We start from the raw sequence: 22602 nt of genomic DNA, 5'->3' as shown, positions 1-22602 counted from the left end.
TTGGAAAAAAAAAAGGATTTGTATCTCTTTTCTCTGGTTACTGGACTCCCATGAAGTTAACTGTCTGAACCCCATGTGTGGCTTTTTGTACCCAATCTGGGGTGCTGCCGACACCGCCCGTGGCTCTGGAGGCTCCCTGCGATGCTGTCTTCCCCATCTCAACCCAGAGGCAGGAGGAGCACTGCTCTGCCTGTTTCTCAATGGAAACCAGCACATTCTCCCCCACCCCACTGCATCCCCCCATTCAGTGCCTCAAACACCCCTTGAGGAAGGACACTGGGAGAAGAGCGGGGAGATCCCAAAGCCTGGCAGCCTGTCACAAGTGCATCCTTCCTCTGCCCACACTACAGAGGCCTCAGCAGAGCCATGCAGGCAGAAGGCTCCTATAAGAACAAGCTTATTTATTCTATAAGAACCCAACAAAACGCATCTTCGCCACCCCCAGGCGCTACAGGAGGTCCAAGGGATGTGCAGTCCGTGCCACCGCATGGCTCCTGCCCCGTGCTGCCAGCATCCATTGTGTGGATGCTCATGGTGGAAGGTCTCAGTCCTGGTCCCGAGACTGCTCCGGGATGAGTGCAGGCAGCTGATGGCAGCAGGGAGGTGTCAGGCAGCGTCTGGCAGCATGGGGCATCACAGAGGCTGGTTCTGGGGGTCTCCAGCAGCGTGTGGGGCTGTTTATGTCCTGCAAACCGGTTGTGTTTGGTCTCCTGCAACGAGCTCCAGTGTCCTTGGGCAGGTTTCTCGGGCCTCTGGCTGTGTGGGAAGCTCTGAGGGGTCTCGGGCTGCTCAAGCGCCAGCTCAGGGTGTCTCCAGCAGCATGAGGTGTGATCAGACAGCACCAGGGACCTCCGGCAACCCCGACGGCAGCTTGAACGGGCTCCAGCCGGCAGCCCCAGCGCCAGCCCCGGGCGCTCAGGCAGTGCTGGCAGCGGTGGCACGGCGGCGGCGGTGGCGGCGGCGGCCGGTGGCCTGGAGCAGGCTCTGCCGCAGCACCGGGTAAAGGCGGTAGCAGGCGTCGAGGCCGAAGCACAGCGCCTCTGCCCAGTCCTCGGGCGTGCTCCCGCTGCCGGTGCCCTGCACGGCCGATACCTGGTTGAGGGCCGGCAGCAGGGCCACGGTGAGCCGGACCGCGGCCCGCCGCTCCTCGGCCTCCCCCGGCTGCAGCACCCAGGCGGCGGAGGGATCGGGCCCGCGGCACAGGGCGCAGCCCACAGCCAGGTCGTACATCTGCACCCCGGAGTCGGCCAGCGCCAGCGCCCCCGCGCTGATGGCGGCGGCCAGCACGGAGCCTTCGTCCTGCAGGAGCAGCACGCTGACCAGGAGCCGGGTCCGCGGGTACCGTTCCAGCTGCAGCGTGGGCTCCAGCGCACTCCGCAGCGCCGCCGCCAAGTCCCGCTCCGCGTCCCGCTCTGCCGTCGAGCCCGGCCGCCGCCGAGCCCCGCGGCTCGCGAACGGCGCCCGCCGGAAGTCGCACTGCAGCCGCCCCATTCTCAGCGCCGCCGCCGCCGCCGCCGCCGTCGGGGGCTCGGGGGCCTCCCTCGGGCCCCACGCGGCGCAGAGAAGCTTCGTGCCCCCGCTCAGCTCCACGTAGGCCGAGCCGTCGGCCTGGCTCAGCACCGCGGCCCGGGCGAACAGCGGCCGCAAGGCCCAGGGGTCCCGCGGGGCTTCATCCCCACCTCCCTCCTCACCGTCCTCCGCCGCTACAGCCGCCCCGCAGACCGCAGCCCACAGCCCCGGCGCATGCGACTCCTCCGGGCCGCAGAGGCGGCGGTGATCCACCGGCATGATCGGCGGGCAGGGCTCAGCGAGCAGCAGCAGGAAGAGGAGGAGCCCGGCCCGCTCCGCCCCCCCCAAAGCAGACGGGAACCGGCAGCCCTCGGGGCCGTAGCGTTTATTGGGAGCAGCAGGGAGAGGGCGGGCAGGGGGTGCTGGGGGCGGCCCGGGGAGCCTCCTCCCCGCTCAGTTCTGCTCGCCCAGCCGAAGCTTGGCAAAGTCCGTGGCTATCTGCAGGGCCTCCCGCAGGCATCCCACGTTCTTGCCCGTGGCCTGCGCAGAGACGTCCTTTCCCCCGCCTTTGCCGTCCATCAGGCCCGACACCTCCTGCACCCACTGGCTGGCCTTCAGGCCTTTATTTGCAGTCTCCTGGGCAGGAAAAGAGAACGACAAATGAAGAAGTTAAACCTTAACCCTGCCAGCAGTGAGGGAAGGGCATCCATGAGCGTGATGCAACAGGGCAAGGCTCTTACAGCTCCACAGCCCCCAAAAGCTTTGCCATGCCCACAAGCACATTAGGCCTGGCTCTTCCCCTTCCCAGAGTGCACCTCCCTCTCTTCTGCAGCCTAGCAACAAACCCGAAGCACAAGGGCTGTGGCTCTTGCTAAACCCAAAGGCGTTTTGGGTGTGTAGCGTTAGCCAGTGACAGCCTGGAGGCTGTGGATCCTCCACAGAGTAACAGGGAGGTCAGAGACAGTGTCTCAGCCTTACCTGGGGCACTTGACAGAGGCAGGTGATTCTGCCAGCTTCATTATCTACAGTGAAGAGCATGGTGGCAGTCTGGGGGGAGTAAGTCTTGAAGAGCTTCAGAGATTCATTCAGGGCCTGTAGGACAAAAACACAGAATCCCAGCCTGGTTTGTGCTGGAAGGGACCTTAAAGCTCATCCAGTTCCAACCCCTGCCACAGGCAGGGACCCCTTCCACTGGAGCAGGTTGCTCCAAGCCCCTGTGTCCAACCTGGCCTTGAACACTGCCAGGGATGGGGCAGCCACAGCTTCTCTGGGCACCCTGTGCCAGCGCCTCAGCACCCTCACAGGGAAGAGCTTCTGCCTAAGAGCTCAGCTCAGTGTCCCCTCTGTCAGGTTAAAGCCATTCCCCCTTGTCCTGTCCCTACAGGCCCTTGTCCCAAGCCCCTCTCCAGGTTTCCTGCAGCCCCTTTAGGCACTGGAGCTGCTCTAAGGTCTCCCCTTCAGGAGCCTTCTCTTCTCCAGGCTACCCCAGCCCAGCTCTCTCAGCCTGGCTCCAGAGCAGAGCTGCTCCAGCCCTCGCAGCATCTCTGTGGCCTCCTCTGACTCTCAATCCCTACAGCACACCTCCCCTGCGCTCCCAACCTGGCTCCAGGCTCAGTGGAGACCTCAGGGCTCTGGACTTGCATTTAACCAGCCAGCAGTGTCCTGCGGTGTTCCTGTTCTCCAACACAAGAGACACTCACATCCCTGCCGGGGCAGGGGACACAGCCAGGGCTTGTGGTCCCTCACTACTGCAAGGAACTGGTTTTATTTTCCCATCTTCAGTTATCTGGGAGCTGGCAGAATTAGTGCCAAGGGCAGAGGGAAAAACACTGTGCCCTGGAAAGTGGCTCCCAGAGGAGGGAGCAGCTGCTCTGCAGCAGGGCTGGAGGACTCAAATGCAGTGTGAAGAAGCTGCAAGGGTTTGTCAGCACTGCAGAGCCTGGGGGAACCCACGCACCCCATTACCCATCCCAGGGAGAGCTAGCACAGACACAATGCTGCACCGAGCTTCAGGGGTGGGCCCTCCAGAGGCAAAGCGGTGCTGCTCTAGCTGGGGCTCAGAGCACCACCATTGATGGGATACACCCTTCTGTCAGGAAGAATGATGCACTGGCACCATGGATGGCTACAGAGAGCAAGGGCATGAAAACCAGACTGGTCCAACCTCAGGGCACTATCAGCCCATTCAGCACAAAGGACAGAAGGAACAATTTCAGCGCTGGCTGGAAAGAACTGGAGCTGTGCTGCAGCAGGCGATGCCCAGGAGGTGGGAGCACATGTTCAACCTAGGACGCCACTCCCACACCTGATGTCAGCACCCACATCCAGCAGGACATCTGTGGCTCGGCAGAGCTTCTGCTCAGAGTTCCTTAAGCCCTCCTGTTCCGTGTTGTAAGGGCTGCTGGATGAGCCAGGGCACAGTGCCGTTTCTATTGGGGTCTCTGCCCACCATCAGGTATGGAAGCTCAGCCAGTGGCCAAGAGTCCCCCATGCCCCAGCCCCTGTGTAACCTTCCTCTTGTCACTGCTCAGGGCTGGCAGGTAACAAAAGTGCCAGCTCTGTAACACAGCACCACCCTCCCCTCAGGGAGCAGAGACCACCCAACTGCTCCTCAGGCACCAGGAAGGTCACTGAGGAGTGATGAGACCCTCCCTTACCTTTGCTGAGGCTCCATTTTCCATTTCCATGATGACCAGTGGCTGGTTAGGGTGACTCTCAATGACTTGCTTGGTCTTCTCCAGCACCTGAGGACAACAGTGGTCAGATGCTGCAGCACACACACTATGCTGGTCTATGCACACAAGAACCACCCAGGTGAATGTGTAACCTCCCTAAAAGTACAAAGGCTCCCAAGGTGCCCAAGCACACCACAGTCCAGCCTGGAGCAGCTTCATGATTTGTGGCCTGCAAGGCAGCAGCAGTGCTGTGTCTGAGCCCTCCTCCAGGAAAATCCAATGGGATCCAGGAGAAAGCCTGACCCCAAGGGCACTGCTAGGGCAGAAACACCCCAGACACCAAGACTAGCACTGCATTTCAACCCAGGAAACAGGCATGGAGGCAGCCATGCTCTGGGATAAGCTGGAAGGCTGAAATGCGTGAGGAACATTCCCACAGCTTGGTTCCCTTCCATGCCGGACACAAGTGGAGCTCCCAAAGCAGCCCTCTGCAGCCCTCCTGCACTGTCCTTTGCTCCCATCAGGGCTCACTCGTTTCTGGATGTCAGCTTTGCTTGCTCGGTCCAGGTCATCCATAACTTTCTTCAGTGCTTTAACAGCCTCCCTCAGTTCATCCTTCTGCCACTGTGGAATGACAGCAGTGGCCAGTGTCTGCAAAACAGGAGTCGTGGAGAGGGTTAAAGGTATGGGTGACCATGACAGGAGATGCTGCACCACACTCACGAACCTCAAGTGCCTCAAATGGCAGAGCCCACTAAGCTCCCCTCCTCTCCCAGCCTCAGGCATGAGGTGCTGGCTGCAGCATCCGCAGGACACAGGGTGGACAGGAGCAGGAGGCTGAACCTGGGCCTCATTAATACCCCCCAGTGCTGGTCATCAAGGTGCCATTCAACTCCGGGGAGGCAGACCACAGATACTGTCCTCACCTCACTGAGATCCACGATCTCCTTCTGCACATCCTTGTTGGGAGCTGTTTGGACCTTCACCTTGGCCTCCAGGGCTGACAGCAGCTTCCTGAGGCTGTCGACTTTCCTGAGGGCCTAGCAGAATAGAATCCTAGTTAAAGTCAGACAGGGAGATGTAGCAGGCTGGGCTTTTGCCAACCTCATGAGAAGGGGCAAGGAATGATGCAGCCCTCAGATGGAGGTCAGTAACTCTTCAGGAAGCAGCAGAGCCAAAGCAGGCAGCTTGTTACCAGAACCAGGGTGTGATGCTGGCAAACAGGCCCCAGGATTCTTCTTTGCCAGAAGGAATGCTAAGTTCCTCCATAAAGAGAAAGCCATCTCCCCCATGAACCCTTGCAATGAGTATCCCACCAGGGATACTGCACAAATTTGAACAAAAGGAACCTTGGCACATGGTTAATATGTGGGATTTTCCAGATGATCTCTCCTGCTTCCTCTCACCTTCCGAGCTTCGCCCCCAGTGACTGCAACTATCCTCCGGATGCCTTTAGCAATTGCTTCTTCTGAAACAATCACAAAAGGGCCAGCGTGGCTGGAGTTCTGCAAGTGCCTTTGGAAAGAACCCAGAAAGACTCACAATAAGAGAGAGTTAGAAGCCCACCTCTCACCTCAGCAGCAATTGGCACGGAAGCAAGAAAACCACCATGCCAGGAACAGGAAGCAAGCATGGGGACAGGCAGAAACCCCAACCTAAGCTAGCTGCTAAAAGCAAGTAAGCAAGGCAAAGGTGGCAAAGGCTTTGTTTCTGCACTGTCAGAGACTGTGAGTGTGGGCAGCAACAGCATGCAGGCAGAGATTTTTCCTGCCTGCAAAAACTGACTTTAAACACGGAATGCAAAGGCACATCATGATCACCACCACCTCCAGCTCTGCCCTGGGTGTAGCCAGCAGACACTCACAGCACTCCCAGCAGAGCTTGGGCTCCTTTCCAGCCACCCTGCCACCTCCCCTGGCCTCTCCAGATACTCACGTGCCCCCGCAGAACTCTACTGAAGTGATGGAGCCTGCGGGGCCAGAGGGGTCGGCCAGCAGCTCCTCCACAGGGATGCCAATTGAGACCACACGGACAGGGTCAGGGTAGGTCTCATCAAAAACTGCCCGCAGTCCTTGGATAGCTTTGGCTGCTGCAAGAGGGCAGTCCTGCGCGTACACTGTCTGCAGAGGACAGGAAAGGGGTGCAGGTGAGAGCCAGCCTTGTCAGTTCTGACTGAGGGCCCAGGGAATCCTAACTTCCTCCAAAAAAGCTTAAAAGGGACCTTCAGTGCCTTACCTGAGCTCTTGTTTGTTGAGCTGGAGGGAGCCCAAAGGCACTGGAGAGATGCCTCACCTTCAAAATTCCTGGCAGCACTGCCTGCTCAGACTCCCCATGTACATTCTAATGCTTCCTAAGCACAGACTCCTGAGCGTGGCACAGGGTCCTCCAGCATCTGCTCTGGCACCACACAAGCAACGCTCTCGCTACTGAGGACACATCATGGGGTGGCCGCATGTACACTAAATGAAGCCACCCCTGCAAAACTACTCTGCCAAACTTCCTGTAGCTAAATGCAACACCAGCACAGGCATGGAAATATTCCAACCCTACAGAGGGCTTGCTACCAATCCACATGGAGTTTTCCCACTCAGGATCCTCTGAGGTGATGCCAATCTGTGCACACTACTGCACTGGCAGCTCAGAAGACTCCTGCTGGGCTGACCTCCCAGTTATCCCAGATCATCCAAAAGGTGGACTTTTCCTGAGCATATCCCACCTGGCAGCTGTACCCACCTTTGCCTCCTCAATCATCTGGTTGGCGATCCCTTCAACTTTCTTGATCTCCTGGGTGGACAAGGCTCCCTTGGCTGTGAAGTCGAACCGCAGCCTGTCCGGTGCAACCAGCGACCCTCTCTGGTCAGCCTCCCCCAGCACGGAGCGCAGGGCAAAGTTGAGGATGTGGGTGGCCGTGTGGTTGCTCATGACTGGTCTCCGCCTCGTCTGATGGAGGAAGCCAGTGTTAGATGGGATCCTGCACTGTGAAGCCAACATCACCTCTAGCAGCAGAAGTGGAGGTCAATGTCCTGCTCCAAGAGAAGCCTAAACTGGCTTGAGACCAGAGGAACTTATCATACTTGCTACCTTAGAGCCCCAGCTAAGGGAGCAGGATGCTCACCACCAAATTTGTGCATGACTCATTCTTAGCAGCCCCCTTGATGGGCCTGTCTGGAGAGAGGCCAAGGACAGACCAGGTCAGAGACACTGATATCTGCTCCTCAGCAGACAGAAGCACTGCAAGATGGAAGCCTTCCCTCTTGCTCCAAAGATGCTGCCTCTAGAGGGAGGGGAAATGCATTCTGCAGACTAGGCTCAACCCAGCATGCACTCAGCATGCTGAGACCACAGGAGCAGTGTCTGGAGTTGGGCAGGCAGCCCAGACTCTCCACTGTCATCCAAAACACCAGGAACCATACACGTTCTACATCCCAGTCCCAATCCAAAATGTGTTTCTGCTGCTGCTCAGCAAAACCCAGTGAGTGTGGCTCTAAGCCATTTCGTTCCAAGGCATTATTTGCCTTGTGGTAGGAGAAGGACAAGCAGGGGAGGTCTTGAGACACCCAGACTGAAAGGCCACACTGCTTGCCTGCACCTTGTGCTGCAGGGAAAGCAGGCTGAAACACCAGGCCCCCAGAGCAGCATCAATGAAAAGGGCAAAATCCAGGGAAAAAAGAGATGAGATCATGTGTTACACAATGTCTTAACTCACCTCATCAATAGACAGGTGGACCTGATCTCCTACTTTCAAGTTTCCATATACAGTTCCTATGTGAAGCACATAACCTCCTCGGACCTGCACGTTCTTTACTGTGAATTCCGTTTTCTGTAACAGAGTGAAAGGCACCTTGTAAGCAGAGAAGGAGAGCAAAGAGGGATGCACAGTCCAGCCAGAGGTGTGAGCTGCAACTGGACAGGTCTCAGCTGTGTGCGATAGGAAAAAGCTGAGTTCCACCCAGTCACAGCACACATGGCCACAAAGCAGAGAAGTGAATGAAGATAGGGCATGGCTATGGGGCATGGTTACGGGACACAGCAGAGCTGAAAGAGCTCCCCACCTCAGCTTCCCATCACAGCTAGAAAGCACTGTCCTGCACAGCAATCCCAGCACCACCACCACAGGCCAGGTTCTGGCAACAGCCTGATGCTGCAGCACAGAGTGCACCTCCCCAAGAAGCAAGGGGAACAAATTTCAGCACATCTGTGTCACACTGGATCCCTGGAAAGGAAGCCTGTGCAATGCCTGACACCCGCCAGACAGGGCATTGCTGGAGCTTGCCTTGCCCATTCTCCTCCTCTGCCCAGGCCCCAGATCAGATCAAGTCTAGTTGAAGGCTCTCAGGCCCACTCACATCCTCCCTGCTGTTGTCATCCTTGACCATGTAGCCCTGGTCATAGATCTGCCCGCCTTGCTCAGCGTAGAAGCAGGTCTTGTCCAGCAGTATCCCACACTCCTGACCAGTGGATACCTCCTCCACAAACATCTTCTCCCTGCGGATGGCTTTCACTGTGGCCACAAGGCTCTCGAAATCTGTCACCAGGACAAAAGGCAGCATAAGTGAAGTAGGAAAACCTTGCAGACACTACACAGAAGCAGAATTTCATAGCAACATCCCCCACCTACTGCAGGAGCTCATGGCAGCTACCACATTTGCAGGAGAAAGAACTAGGGCAACGGTTAGCTGGATAAGAGGGAATTTCATTCAGTGCTCTCCAAGGCAGAGACTGTCGCCTCATTCCACACTTATGCAGTAAAAGTCACCAGCACACAAGCTGGGGGCCTCCTGAATTTCCACCCAGTGGAAGATTTAGCAGGAAAAGCCAGGGCAAGTGAGCCAAGGACCTGCTAGTGGACCCAGGAGAAACTGCAGTCTCCCAAATACTGGCAAACGAGCAGCTGAGAAACACAAACATCGGGGTGTGGAGACACAAAGCCGCAGGGAACAGGAATCACCTCAAGCTGGCAACAACAGACCTGAATAGTACAGCAGCCCTTGAACAGCCTGTCCTTCTCCTTCCCTGCTCGACTAGTGACAAGCAGGCTATTCACCTGCACATGCCTCCACTCTCACCTCCCTATCCTGGGAAAAGTGAGTCCAGAGGGGGATCTTGTTGAGGTACATGCCAGGAAGGTTTGGCAGCAGAGGATGATTCTGGGGAGGTTTTTTTCGTACCGTAGGTACCACTGGGATCTGAAGCATAGCTGTATTTTGGCGAGTCGTCGGTCGCCTCCAGCCCTCGGGCCCTTAGCTCTTCGATGGCATAGATGTCCAGCATGAGGAGGTCCTCCCCTGCAGCACCCTTGCCCTGGGATTTGAGCTGAAAATGACAAGCAACAAAGTGAGAAAAAAATACCTCAGCACTGTCCCATGCACACCACATCTCACTTGTACTCCTGACAGCTCCTTGGTTTAGCACTTCATAGAATCCCAGACGGGTTTGGGTTGGAAGGCCGCTTAAAGCTTATCCAGTTCTAACCCCCTGCCATTGGCAGGGACACCTTCCACTAGAGCAGGTTGCTCCAAGCCCTGTCCAACCTGGCCTTGCACACTGCGAGGGATGGGGCATGCACCTTACCCTATGTGCCAGCAGTTGGGGTCTTCTGGCTTCACAGCAGGCTATTCTAGTGCTACGAGCATGCAAAGCAGGCCTGAGCCCAACAAGGGCAAGGCAAGTACCCAGCCAGCTGGCCAATGCCACTCCCTGCTGCTGCAGAAAACATGTTAGAAGAGGCACCCAAGCTACAGGCCTGCCCAGACACATCTCCTCAAGACAGGGAAGTCTCAAAATTACCAATCCAGAACAGACAGTGGGGAGGTGCTTCGAGCACTCTTACTGTCTCTGAATGCTGAGCTTGAGGCCCTGGGCCTCACAGTGAGTAAAATCAGCCTCAGCCACACAGAAAAGACATGTCCCACAACAATTGTGGTGCTGTGCCCTGGTCTTTCCTCCAGGGCGCTGGGACAGACAAGGTGTGAGCAGTGCTGGTAAGAAAGGAGCAGACTCATTACTGCAGACTATAAAGAAGGATATCCTCCCTGCCCACCCAGAGACCAGCTCCCCCTGGAGCTGCCATCTACCTGTGCATTTTTCCTCTCTTCTTCAAAGCCCTCCATGTCCACAACAAGGCCCTTCTCCTCTGCAATCAGCCCAGTGAGATCCGCAGGAAAGCCGTAGGTGTCATACAACAGCCAGGCAGTATCACCTTCAGAGAAAAAGCAGAGCAGTCAGCACCCCTGTTTCACAAGACACTGCTCCTTTCCCTGGCTATGCACCACGGTAGGACAGCAACAACCTCTGGTGAACATCTAAAAGGCTCTTCTCTGACAGCACAGACATCACACTATCATGTTGTGTGGCTGGGCAGCTGAGAAACCTGAGCAAGTGAACACAGGCCAAAAGAGAGATTGGGGGCCCAGCTCTGAGAGATGCTCTTCTGACTCCAACTACGCCCCCCTTACACCTTCCACCATCTCTCAATTCCCAGTCAGACTGAGCCTGAACTTTGCCACACATAATAAATGCTTTTTGTTGCACCCAGACATAAGCCACAGTCTTACCAGGGATGATTTTACTATCACCCAGGCTCTGGATCTTCCTGTCCAGGATACGACGCCCTCTGCTGAGTGTTTTCAGGAACTGATCCTCTTCTTCATTGATAATATCCTTCACCATATCTGGGTCTTTCTTCAGCTCAGGAAAGGCATCTCCCTGTAGACGCAAGAGCATTAACCCTTCAGCATGGAGATCTGCACATCTCAGCAGAGGAAGTCTTCAGGACATACAGTGGAGTGGGGGAAGGACCTACCAGTGACTGCACCACCACATCAACCAGAGTAGCAAAGAAACCCTTGGGGGCATTGAGCTTCTCATGGGAGTAGCGCACAGCCCGTCGGAGAATCCGCCTCAGCACGTACCTAGGAGACAGCAGAGTCCCTCATGCACATGTTACACCTCTGAGTTGTGTAGAAGATCCACCAGCACCCACCTATCAGCACCCCTTCCCAGGACCAAAAGCACAGGATTCCCTTACCACATTTTCTCTCAAGCAGCTGCAAACAGCAGCAGCAAGCCAGAGGTGAGGTGCCAGGCTCCAGCTCCACCACCCAGGCTGTGTGCTTAAGAGTCAGTCCTGTGAGTCCAGCAGCACCACAGCACAGCCCCCTGGCCCAAACTTCATTGTGGTTTTTCTCTGACAGCAGCACAGCACCTACCAGGGTTTTGTGCCTGTCTGTCCAGTGATCCTTTCTGGGGCTGACACAACAGGACTGGGAAGCACAAGAAACCTCAGACCTGTGTGTCTTGATCTTTTGGGCAGACCTTACTACAGGGACTGAAGCATCAGATATACTGAGCCCAGACTCTGCTATCCACGGCTTCAATGTTGAATTCAAAGACATCCTGGAGATCCCAGTGCCCTTGGGGAAGTCATGCTGAACAGAATGGGAGTGGCAGCATCGCAGCAGCTCCCTTCTTACCCTCTGCCAGTGTTGTCAGGTCTGCCCCCATCAGAAAGGGCCAGCGTGATAGTCCGTGCATGGTCAGCCAGCACACGGTAGGCCATGTCTATTCCATCAGCATCTTCAGCACCAACCTGCCCCATGTAGGGCCTGGCACCTGTGCCCTGTGCAGAGAGGAGAAGGTGGTGGGCAAAGGGCACAATTCAGGATGGTGGGGACCAGCAACATGGCTGAACAACAGGGAAGTGCCTCATGAACCACCCACTATTCCCCTGCCTGTGGCCATACAGGAGGCATGCTCCCCTTGGAAAGTGAAGCGAAAGCTGTGAGACTCTGCATGGTGCCACAGCCTGCACTTCCAGGGTCTGCAACACCAGAGGGAAGTAAGGCCAATTTATCTCAACATTAAGAGTCCAGGACACAGGAGAGGGAGAGGAACAGAGTGCAGGGAAATCATCTCTTGTGCATACTGGCTTGAGGACCAGAGTCCTGGCATAACCTGCTTAGCCAAGGAACTTGGCCTGCAAGTCATGTTTTATGGCAAACTGTCACGGTTTATGGCAGAAACCTCCTCTCTAAAGGGATTTATTACAGATCAGCATGTTCCAGGTGGGTAACTGGAGGACAAACCCTGATTCTGGGTTAGCAGCATCACATGCTCTTCCACATGGCACAAAGATGGCACTTGCCCATACGGGACTGCAGAGCATCTCCTTGGGAGAGGACCTAGGACTGCACACCAGGACTGTTCACAGAAACACTTGGGAAAGCTGCATTGCTCATTGTCCTGTATTTTCCCCGGGAAATACGTCCCAAGGCAACAATTACTGTGCCAGCCTGTGTTCCTATCCTCAGGACAGTACAAGCCCCTGGGGCTCCCAGCGGCCAGGGAAGCAGAGACCTGCAGATATAATTGCCCTGCCCAACCACCCCACGCATCTCGCCAGTGATTGAGGGAATGGAGGCAGCTGGGTCAGGCCCAGACACAAACCCCTCCCGTTCATACCTTTTGGATGGCTTCAAAGTAAGGAAGAAAGAGGTCAGTGTCATAGTTGGACATCTTGTTTTGCAGCACAGAGACCAGCCTCTCCAGGCCCATCCCAGTATCAATACTCTTCTTAGGAAGAGGTTTCAGTGCCCCATCAGCTTCCCTGCCCAGCCACACAAAGAAAGATGAGCTGTGATGGATGGAGGCTCTGCAGAGGAAACCCCATCTCCATGGACTCCCATGAGGAAATCCTCATCTCCACGAGATTTTGTGCCATCAAGTTTATGATGTGAGCCCATGCACAAGCCACACGAAGGACAACTTTGATAAAATACAGTTAACAAGACCCTCAATGACAATCTAGACTCTGAGTGGGATGGCACTTATCCCCTACTGAACTCTTGGCAGATAACTAAGAAAATACTTCCAGTCTGTCCCCAGAGCCAGTGGGGCTCCAGGGATTACTACAGGGATTAGTCCTTCAGCATGGAGATTCGCACATCTCAGCAGAGGAAGTCTCCAGAGAGGCTCCAGCCTCTTTTATACAGGACAGTCAGGGCACAGAGCATCCCAAAGTACACAGATCCTGGACAAAAGGGATGGCAAGCAAGCCAGGGGAAGGTAAAAGAATACAGAATCTGAGCTGGAGCAGCCTGGGGAGGGAAAGAGGTCTGGCTCACCTATTGAACTGTATGAACACCAGGTTCCAGATCTCCAGGACATTGGGATCATCCTGATTGACCAGGTGTGAAGCATCTCTATCCCCAATCCGGTCATAGTGGATCTCGCTGCAAGGGCCACAGGGCCCTGTGTCTCCCATTTCCCAAAAGTTATCCTTCATATTGCCAGGCAGAATCCTGCCCTCAGCGAGCCTGTAGCAAGAAACTCCTATTTAAAAACAGATACTAACAGCAAGGCAAGAGTTTCCCAAAATAAGAGCTATACCAGAGAAACCTCAGCTCACTAACTCCCTGATGAACTGTCAGGAGTCTTGAGAGAGGCTAATCCAAGAAGACTAATTTCTCATGACTCCTGCTGAGGAGGATCAAGTCAATACTGGCACCTGACACTTGTCCCAGCTGGAGGGAGAGCTCCTGGGTTGTTAGGATGGAGCAGCTGCCTTAGGAAGAGAGTGAAGAAAAGAGTGAGACTCTTCAATTTTGAGCATAGAAGGCTGGGTGGGAGACTATGACTCAGATTCAGAAAAACAGGATCAGACATACTCTGAAGGAGCAGGGCCCCAAACAGAAGATAAGGGGAATAGATGGCTAGCTTTCTAACATAGTTAATCTAATGACTGGATGCTGGGGGAGAGGAGGTGAATGGACTGCACAGCAGTCAGGCATGCCTGCTCTTGTAAAACCAGCCTCTTCTCAAGTGTCAGAGGCAGCACAGTGTGCTGTGATCTGACCCAGTGGGCACTTCTTATGCTCTTAAGCTTACAGAAGAGATTTTGAAATGAATGCTCTCGGTATCTTCTAGCTAATACCAGTACTTCCCTTTTGTTTTGCAACACCACCACCCTGCAAACATTTGTGATCCTTTGATTTTATTCAAACTTCCTGTTACATGTGCTCTGCCACAGAATACACACTATCTTTCTTTGAATGACTATTGCTTATCAAGACACACACCTTCCTCAGGCCTTACCCCAAATCCAACCAGATCTGCTTGCACTCCAGGTCTGGCTGCAGTCCTGCAGCCTCATTTCCACCAAAGTAAGTAACATAGAGTCTTTCAACAGGGATGCCAAACTCCTTAGTGAGAAGGTCCAGTGCCAGTTTACAAGCAAGATCCTGCAGAAGGAAAGATGAGGTCAGCAAGTGAATGCAAAAAAAGTTTCTCTTCAACATGCAGAGTACTGGCTACTGTAGGTATCAGCAGCTGAATAGCCAAAAACTTTCAGACTTCTGACGTAAGAAGGAAGCAAATTAATATATGGAGCAAACAGGTCATGAAAAACATCTCATGTGGCTTTCCAGATGCAGGTAAGTTAACTCTCAGCATGTTCACTGCCCCCTCAAAAGCCTTTTAATTGTGCTCTTATTCTGTATTCTCAACACTATCTTTCTGAATTTGAACACTGTATTATCAAGGAGCTTGGGAAAGGACACCATTATTTTATGATCATTCCTGTCTGAAGGTCCATCATTGTCACTCAGCACGTGCAAGTCCCCACAACTCCAGGACAGCCACTAAAACCTCTGCCCAAAGAGCCCAAACTGGCAGTTAATTATCCTGCATTCAGTGCTAACAGCTATCTTTCTCCTTCCCAGTAGCTGGTGCAGTGCTGTGTCTGGGCCTTAGTCTGAGAGCAGTGCTGGTAACACACCCATGTTTTAGTTGCTGCTCAGTAGCACTTACCCTGATCAAGGACTTTTCAGTCTCATGCTCTGCCAGTGAGGAGGGGCACAGGAAGCTAGGGGGAAGCAGAGAGGACACCTGCCCCAGACTAGCCAAAGGGGCTAGCACATCCACAGCACGTCAGGCCCAGTATATAAACTGCAGGGAGTCACCCAGAAGCCCAGATCGCTGCTCAGGTCGGGCTGGGTATTGGTCGGTGGGTGGTGAGCAATTGCATTGTGCATCACTTGGGTTTCTTGGGTTTTTCCCTTTAAGTTTTATATTCTCTCCCCTTGTAATTTCCCTTATCATTATTAGTATTAGTATTATTTTATACTTTAGTTATTAAACTGATATTATCTAAACCAGTCAGGTTTAAAGTCTTTCTATTCTCCTCCCCATCCCAACTGGGGGGTAAGTGAGCAGCTGAAATTATCGGCTGGGTTTAAACCACAATATTAATATAATCAGCTTTGTAAGCCCAAAGTAATTAATCTCAAAACATTCTGCAGGTTCAGGAGAACTTCCAAGTTCATTAATTCCAAAGCAGCCACATGCGCCTTAGGAACCGCTCTGGGCCAAGATATTCTCTTTCTTCTTGGCAATTGCTGAGTTCAGAGATGGGTAACTTCATGCAAGAGATTCAGAGTTGCACCTAGCCTGTTTTACCTTGAAATAATCCCCAAAGGACCAGGACCCCAGCATCTCGAAGAAGGTGTGGTGGTAGACATCCTTTCCAACGTCATCCAGGTCATTGTGCTTGCCCCCTGCTCGGATGCACTTCTGAGTGTTGGTGGCTCTGTTCAGTTTAGCAAGTGGGTGTGAGGGGTCAATAGTGTTGAGGAAAATGGGTTTGAACTGAAAGGAAAGACAAAAGAGCAATCAAGAAAACCACCAATAGCCTCTTTTCAAATGCTGCAAGCAACAGCAAAGCAGTAAGTGTTATCTATGTCATGTTACCACTAGCCTGGATACACCCAAGGCAGCTGTCAGAAACAAGCCTGCCATCTCCTGCCTGTGAGGAGACTGTAGCACTGCCTAGAGCTTAGCATTCCTACATACACACATGTTCCTGGAGTCCACCAAACCCCAGGATCTCCAACGGGAATGAAAGCAGACAGATTCCCAGACGACAAAGACAAAAGAAAGTAATTTTTTTCAGCAGCCCAGCCCCAGCCACTCTTTAAAACTGGTGTCAAGCATTTGTGCCAGGACTAGTTGTGGTACAAATGGTCAAAGGAGACTGGCAGTGCTCCCACCAGTCATCCCAGCAGGCACAGGAACCTCTTCCAGCACTCTTGCCAGTTTTGCAAGAGCACAGCGGGCTCCATCAGATACACCAATCACCTCTGTGTGACCAGAAGAAAGATGGAGAAAACAGTAGTCTTCCACATAAAACAGCTTCACACGTGTCAACTGATATAGGATGCGTCCATAAGGACCACAGTACCAGAGTGGGAATCCTACCTGGTTCATACCAGCATTGGCAAAAAGCAGTGTGGGGTCATCCAGGGGGATTGTAGAAGACGAGTGCACATAGACGTGCTTGTTTTCCTTGAAGAAGTCAATAAACTGTTGCCGGATCTGGCTTGCTGTTAACGTAGTCTCCATATTGAAGCTGCAAGTTACAGTTGCCCAAAGCAAGCGGAAGGGAAAGCAGCGAGGCCTTGGTGCAGTCTGAAGGAACAACAAATAAAGTTCTTACATGTTGTCAGCTCAAGAAGTAACATCAGGATCACTGCCTCCATCTCCTGAATGGGCCTCCCAACACGGTTAAGTACTGTCACTGACTCCTCAGTTCAATCATCAGCCTGCCCCAAATACATTGTGCTGCCCGACTGCAAACTTCCTCTTACCCAACCTCCCCGATTTCTAGAGCTCTACATCAAGTTACTTGTCCTTTGAAAACATGTGGGTCTAAAATACCAATTTCACCTGGATACTGATCTCAGTAAGAGGTTGTGTTTGCTCTGCTGAAGACATGGCGGGGGATTGCCAAGTCCTAAAATCATTCAAGGTGATTATATCACAGGATTATGGAAGGGCTGAGTGTGGAAATGATCATGTCATCCACCCCTCCTGCTCAAAGCAGGGTCACTCCAGAGGTGCCTGGGTGCTTTCCCAGAGAGGAACCACGTTGCCGCACACACATCAGACGGGTGACACCTCCTGTACAGCCTAGAGCATACACGGAGCTGCACCCTGCCGATGGAGCGCAATGCGATCACCCGAAGGGCCAAGCTCCCCCAACCCTGCTCTGGTGCAGGGACAATTCCTCATTGTACCAAGGCGAGCGAGGCGCTGCATGAAGGAGGGAAGGCAGCACTCGAGGAGCGAAGGAATGAATCAGCGCAGCAGCGGCTGCCGGGCGCAGCAGGGCCTCAGAGCAGCCTCCATCTGGTCTCCAATGCCCTCGAGAGGCAGGGGGGGGGGGCCGGCAGCCCCGCATCCCCCGGCGGCCCCGGTTGAGGCGAGGAGACCCCGGCACTGACCGCGGCACCAGCCCCGCTGGCGCTGTCCGCCGCAGCCCCCTTGCCGCCCGCTCTGCCCGCCCGGAGCTAGCGCTTCACGTCCCCCTCCCTGCCCTCCCCTCCCCTCCCCTCAGGCCGTACCTCCGCAGCTGCCGCAGCCCCTAGCTCCGCACCGCCGCAGCGTCCGCTCCGCCCCGCCCCTCTGAGCTCATCGCCGTGCGCCAGCTCCCGATTGGCTGCGCGGCCGTCGCTCCGGGTTAAGCCCCGCCCCTTCCCCTCGTCTGTCGTGGGGCTGGGCTCCCCGGCGGCTGATGCAATGGGGGGGCCGCGCCGCAGGGCCCCCGTGAGGCGGCGCGGGTGAGGTGGCGCTGGGAGCTGCGGTGTCGGGGTAGGGTGAGGGAGCCATGGAGTGTGCCAGGCTGGGAGAGACCTTCAAGATCGAGTCCAGCCATTCCCAGCGCTGCCGAGGCCACCACTGAGCCATGGAAGTAAGGGCCCCATCTACACAGCGTGTGAACGCTTCAGGGACGGTGACTCCACCACTGCCCTGGGCAGCCTGTTCCAATGCCTGAACACCCTCTGGGGAAGAAGCTGTCTCTAACGTCCAGTTTAAACCACCCCTGGTGCAGCTTGGGGCCATTTCCTCTTGTCCTACCCCTTGTTGCTTTGGAGCAGAGACCAGCCACCTCCTGGCTCCATCCTCCCATCAGGCAGTTGCAGAGAGCAGTAAGGGCCCCCCTGAGGCTTCTCCAGACTTAACACACAGCACCCCCAGTTACCTCAGCTGTTCCCCACCATATTAGTGTCCCAGGTCCTTCACTTCTGGTATGGGGACAGCAGTGGGCTGCAAAAGCAGCTAAGGAGGGGATGTGGAAGGCAGGGAGCTGGCTGGGGATGGGGGTCAAGGTGGCTGCTGCAGGTGGTGACCAAAGCCCTGTGGGTTTCCCTGCTGGGGGATGTAATAGCTACAAGGCCTTTGCATGGGTCTGAGAGGACAAGGTCATGGCTAAGAGGTGCAGGGGGGTGGGTGTCACTCATTAGGAACATGCTCTAGTCATACATTTGGGGAGTTGATGGGGTAGGGACATGCAATCCAAGGGCACGTAAAAGGGGAGGTGCCATGCTGACAATTCACTGTGAGGACAGTCATGCAGTGAAATGTGGTGCCACACTGACAAAAAAAATCACTCAAACATTGAAAGTGATTCGGAGAAAACTCCAGGAACAAACTCCCCAGCAGTTTCAAGCTGACAAGCAGGTACTCTGTATTGCGGCATCAGGAGACAGAGGGATAGCTCCTCCTAACGTGTGTCCCTGTACTGCTACACAGGCAATCCTTACATGTAACCCTGGGCATACATACATACGTGTTCATGAGGCTACGTATGAATTACATCATTTTACAGAGAGTTCCTCACGAGCGTACAAAACCGTGGTGGTGATCTCTGGGGGTCGTTTACTTCTCCTAACAATCTCCATCAGTTCTGCCAGCCAGCCTTCGAGGCACCAGCTTCATTAACACTACAGACACAGCAATCATGCTGTCCTTGCACTTATCAGCTGGTTTATCTGTGCCCACCCTGGACATCTGCTAATCCGGATACTCCCCACCCCCAGGTCCTGTTTTTCTATTCTGCTTTTCCTACACCTTTTGAACTAACATCCTAAGGGCCTGAAACTATGTCAACTACCTTCAAGCACCTCCGTTATTTTCCATTACAAAGCCATCACGCTTAAGGTTACTTAGAACTGATTACATGTTGTGCTTTTGTGCCTCCTTGTCTCAAAAGAAGACTGTGGGGCTCCTGCAGGTTTGTGAGGCCAGGTTCAACTCCTGGGTAACCTGATCTGAAGTCACTGGTGACCCTGCTTCTGACAGGTCCTGGAGCAGAGTCCTCTCTAACCTGAGTGGTCCCCAGGTGCCTCTGCAGTGTTGGGATCTGGTGGCTTGCTGTACTCTCTTCCCCAGAGCATCCCTTCTGCCCAAGCAGTGGTTCTTGAGCCATGAATGTGTGCTGCTGTCCTTGGCCTTTGTTGCCATCAGTTAGCCCTTTCTAAAGGTTACTTGCTGCTTGCCTTCCCAGCTCGATGCTGGCCTGCAGCCCTCTTCACTTTACTTTGGTCTCTTTACCAAGGAGCCTGGAAGGAAAAGTGGAAACTCCAGTCCCGTTGGCTCCTAATGGGAATGCGGCTCTGGATACTGCTTGCAGATAGCCGCAGGAGTGGGCAGGTCTGTGCAGTGCAATTGCTTGGGCAGATGATTACAGCCTCAGCAATGCCTGCTACAGTGGGTTTGTGTCTAACACCATCCAAACCCACACCCACCATGCTTACCTTTCATGGGGGCTGCAGTCTGGCCACCAACAGGGAAGGAAACATCACTGCTGCTTCCCATCCATGCTCTGTGTCCCCTGAAAACACACCTTCCAAGTGGGAGTCCCTTCACCATTGCCCAGCTGCTGGCCTGGGTATTTCTTTGGTGACTGTCAGATCTGGAACCGCTCAGATACTTGGGGAATAGTCAGCTCTGTCCCCTCCACCAGGCTGGGCAACAGATGTGTCCCTTTGGGCACATGCAGGTGTGACAGCCCCCTCCCCACTACTTACTTCTTCTTATTTCCTTACCCCCCTTAAACTCAGGTTTCACCAATTCTTCTGTTTCAGCTGAGGCTTTTTACATGGTAGCTCTTAGTTTCTTTTGTCACCTTACCTCTGCCTCCTGAAAATCCATGCCCCCAAGCACGTCTGTGCCACAGGAGCCTTGGCTTTGCCGGCACCTCTTGGGCTGAGGAGCATCCTGCATTGTCCTCCAGGAAGGAGAAGGGTGATGGCTGTGTGCTTGGATCCCCAGCAGAGGGTGGTCAGAGCTGCAGGGAGCTGAGGATCTTCTCTCCGTGAAAGCATTGGCACCAGTTGAGCTTCCAGTGTCAGAAATGTTCTTTCTGTGCTTCCTAGGCTGGGTTTTGGATTAGCATCCCTGGCTTCAACCATCCCAAACTCACCCCTCACACTGGAAGATCACCACCCACAGTGATGTGGAACTGTTTTCCTATTCTGGTTGGTGTTTCCAAGTGCTTTTCCAACCTTTTGTTAGAGGTGACAATTCTGCTATTGTGCATGGAGTGCACCAGGCCCCCATGTACCCATACCGTGCCAGCAAGGTGAGGAGCCAGGGACAGTGCTGGGGATGCTCTGCATGCCCAGAGCACATGGAGGGGTCACACATCCCCTGCCTGGTTTTCCAAGTGTCAGCTTGGAGACTGAGACAACAGGACCCAGGACTGAGCCTTTCAAGGGGGTTATGCCAATGCTGTACCCCAGGGCCAGGTCCCATTTCCCACCCTGTGGCTGGGAAGAGTCCCCCTTCCAGCCCACCCATACCCCAGGTCATGCTGGCATGGCACTACTTCTTCCAGGCTGCCCAGAACATGGTGACAAGGTGCTTGGCTGCGGAGCTCCAGGACAGGGGGATCTTGTGCACAGCCATCCATCCTGGCTGGGTGAAGGCTAACATGGGAACGGAGAAGGTACTGAGCTGTGCAGGGGAGGGTCAGCAAGAACCCCACTGTGCCTCCAGCTCTCGAGCACTTTGGGATGTTGTGTGATGCTGTGAGCTGCCAGGATCATCTCCTGGTGCAGACAGGCAGCAAGCTACAGTGTGCCAAGTGCACAGATAACCAGCCCTGTCCCCCAACCCAGCATAAAGAGCAGAGGGGTGGCAGGAAAGAAAATACCACCTATGGGTGCTGCTCCCCAGGCTCATTATAGAATCACAGAATGGTTTGGGTTGGAAAGGACCCTGAAGCTCATCCAGTTCCGACCCCCTACCGCAGGCAAGGACGCCTTCCACTAGAGCAGCTAAAGCAAAGCCAAAGCAAAGACCCTGCAGCATCCTTCATGCCCCACTTGCCAGCGGTGGGCTGAGCCACGGTGTTTAGAGATGATGGTGACACTGCTGGAGATCCGAGGACACCTTTAGTTCTGCAGCTCACCACAAAGCCTCCCTAGCTCTAAAAATACCCAAACCCACATCTCCTTCAGAGCACCGCCTGCCTGAAGCACCTCTGGGCTCTGAGTACACAAGGGCCTTGTGCACACGAGAAAGCACACGAGGATTTATCCTTCCTTGCAGAAGCAGTCCTGACATTTCCCTCACCCACCTGCTGAAACAGGATCCCAGGCACCCACCTCCAGGCAGCTTTTCTTGGCGAGGTCAAGAACCATCCCTCAGGAACACAGAATGGTTTGAACTGGAAGGGACCTCAAAGCTTCCAACCCCCTGCCACAGGCAGGGACCCCTTCCACTAGACCAGGTTGCTCCAAGCCCCTGTGTCCAACCTGGCCTTGAACACTGCCAGGGATGGGGCAGCCACAGCTTCTCTGGGCACCCTGTGCCAGGGCCTCACCATTCTCACAGGGAAGAACTTCTGCCTAAGATCTACCCTAAATCTCCCCTGTTTCAGTTTTAACCCATTACCCCTTGTCCTATCACTACAGTCCCTAATGAAGAGTCCCTCTCCAGCATCCTTGCAGCCCGCTTCACATACTAGAAAGCTGCTCAGGACACCTACCGAGCGGGATGATGGCCAGGTTCCTGTGCTTGGAGGCCAAACGCTGCAGCTCCTGCAAGAGAGGGCTCGAGTGGGCATGGAAGGGCAGGAGGGGCCGCGCACAGGCTCAGCCTTCCCCAGGCACAGTTCCTGTTGCTACGGCTCCATCCCTGCTCCGCTCCCATCCAGCTCCCTGCTCCAGCTCCTGCCGACGGATGCTGAGCGCTCCGTGCCTCCTGCGCACACCAGGGCCACTGTCCCCACAGCACATCCCATGCAGGGCCGGCGCCACCGTGTCCCACGCCCCCCTGCCCTGTGCCCCCGGTGCTGGAGCCCTTCCTTGGCCAAGCCCCTGCCTGCTCCAGCCTGTGCCCTGTCCCCAGCAGCACCCGCTGCCTCCAGCCCAGCTTCACCTGCGCCCGCTGCCCCGTGGGGGCCCGACAGGCTGCAAAGACCCACTGGGGGGGGGCTGGCATCCCCAGGAAGTGCTGGACCAGCCCCAGGCCGATGCCCCGGTTGGCCCCAGTCACCAGCACCGACTGGATCCAAAACCCTGCCATGCTGCTGCTCCGTTGCTACTGCACTGCTCTCACCCTGACTCCGCAGCTGCAT

General features: G+C 54.8%; 2 protein-coding genes across 3 annotated transcripts; both read right to left on the bottom strand.

The window, feature by feature from the left end:
* Positions 1 to 911: 911 nt before the first annotated feature.
* Positions 912 to 1898, bottom strand: EXOSC6 (exosome component 6). Its single transcript, XM_061375930.1, has one exon. It carries the CDS (start codon positions 1786 to 1788, stop codon positions 916 to 918), a length of 873 nt encoding a protein of 290 aa, XP_061231914.1. The 5' UTR covers positions 1789 to 1898; the 3' UTR covers positions 912 to 915.
* Positions 1899 to 1925: 27 nt separating this feature from the next.
* Positions 1926 to 16730, bottom strand: AARS1 (alanyl-tRNA synthetase 1). 2 transcript variants are annotated; one of them, XM_061375928.1, is made up of 20 exons: positions 16437 to 16730; positions 15639 to 15827; positions 14277 to 14422; positions 13307 to 13498; positions 12645 to 12789; positions 11657 to 11802; positions 10987 to 11095; positions 10739 to 10889; positions 10259 to 10383; positions 9353 to 9497; positions 8531 to 8709; positions 7891 to 8004; positions 6918 to 7124; positions 6120 to 6304; positions 5591 to 5699; positions 5111 to 5224; positions 4716 to 4835; positions 4167 to 4253; positions 2488 to 2601; positions 1926 to 2145 (listed from the first exon to the last, which is right to left on the bottom strand). In XM_061375928.1, the coding sequence occupies exons 1-20, from the start codon at positions 16578 to 16580 to the stop codon at positions 1963 to 1965; spliced, it is 2904 nt and encodes a 967-aa protein (XP_061231912.1). In that variant the 5' UTR covers positions 16581 to 16730; the 3' UTR covers positions 1926 to 1962. The 2 variants fall into 2 exon arrangements, with proteins under 2 accessions (XP_061231912.1, XP_061231913.1); XM_061375929.1 differs by lacking the exons at positions 15639 to 15827; positions 16437 to 16730 and having other exon boundaries at positions 13307 to 13483; positions 14261 to 14396.
* Between the last annotated feature and the right edge of the window lie 5872 nt (positions 16731 to 22602).

The sequence above is a fragment of the Neopsephotus bourkii genome, unplaced genomic scaffold (genome assembly GCF_033783945.1).
Source record: "Neopsephotus bourkii isolate Nb327-2 ecotype Australia unplaced genomic scaffold, CSIRO-AGI_Nbou_v1 NB_1680, whole genome shotgun sequence".
Taxonomy (NCBI): Eukaryota; Metazoa; Chordata; class Aves; order Psittaciformes; family Psittacidae; genus Neopsephotus; species Neopsephotus bourkii.
The sequence above is the reverse complement of the archived record's forward strand: the minus strand, read 5'-3'. Positions and strand labels throughout refer to the sequence as shown.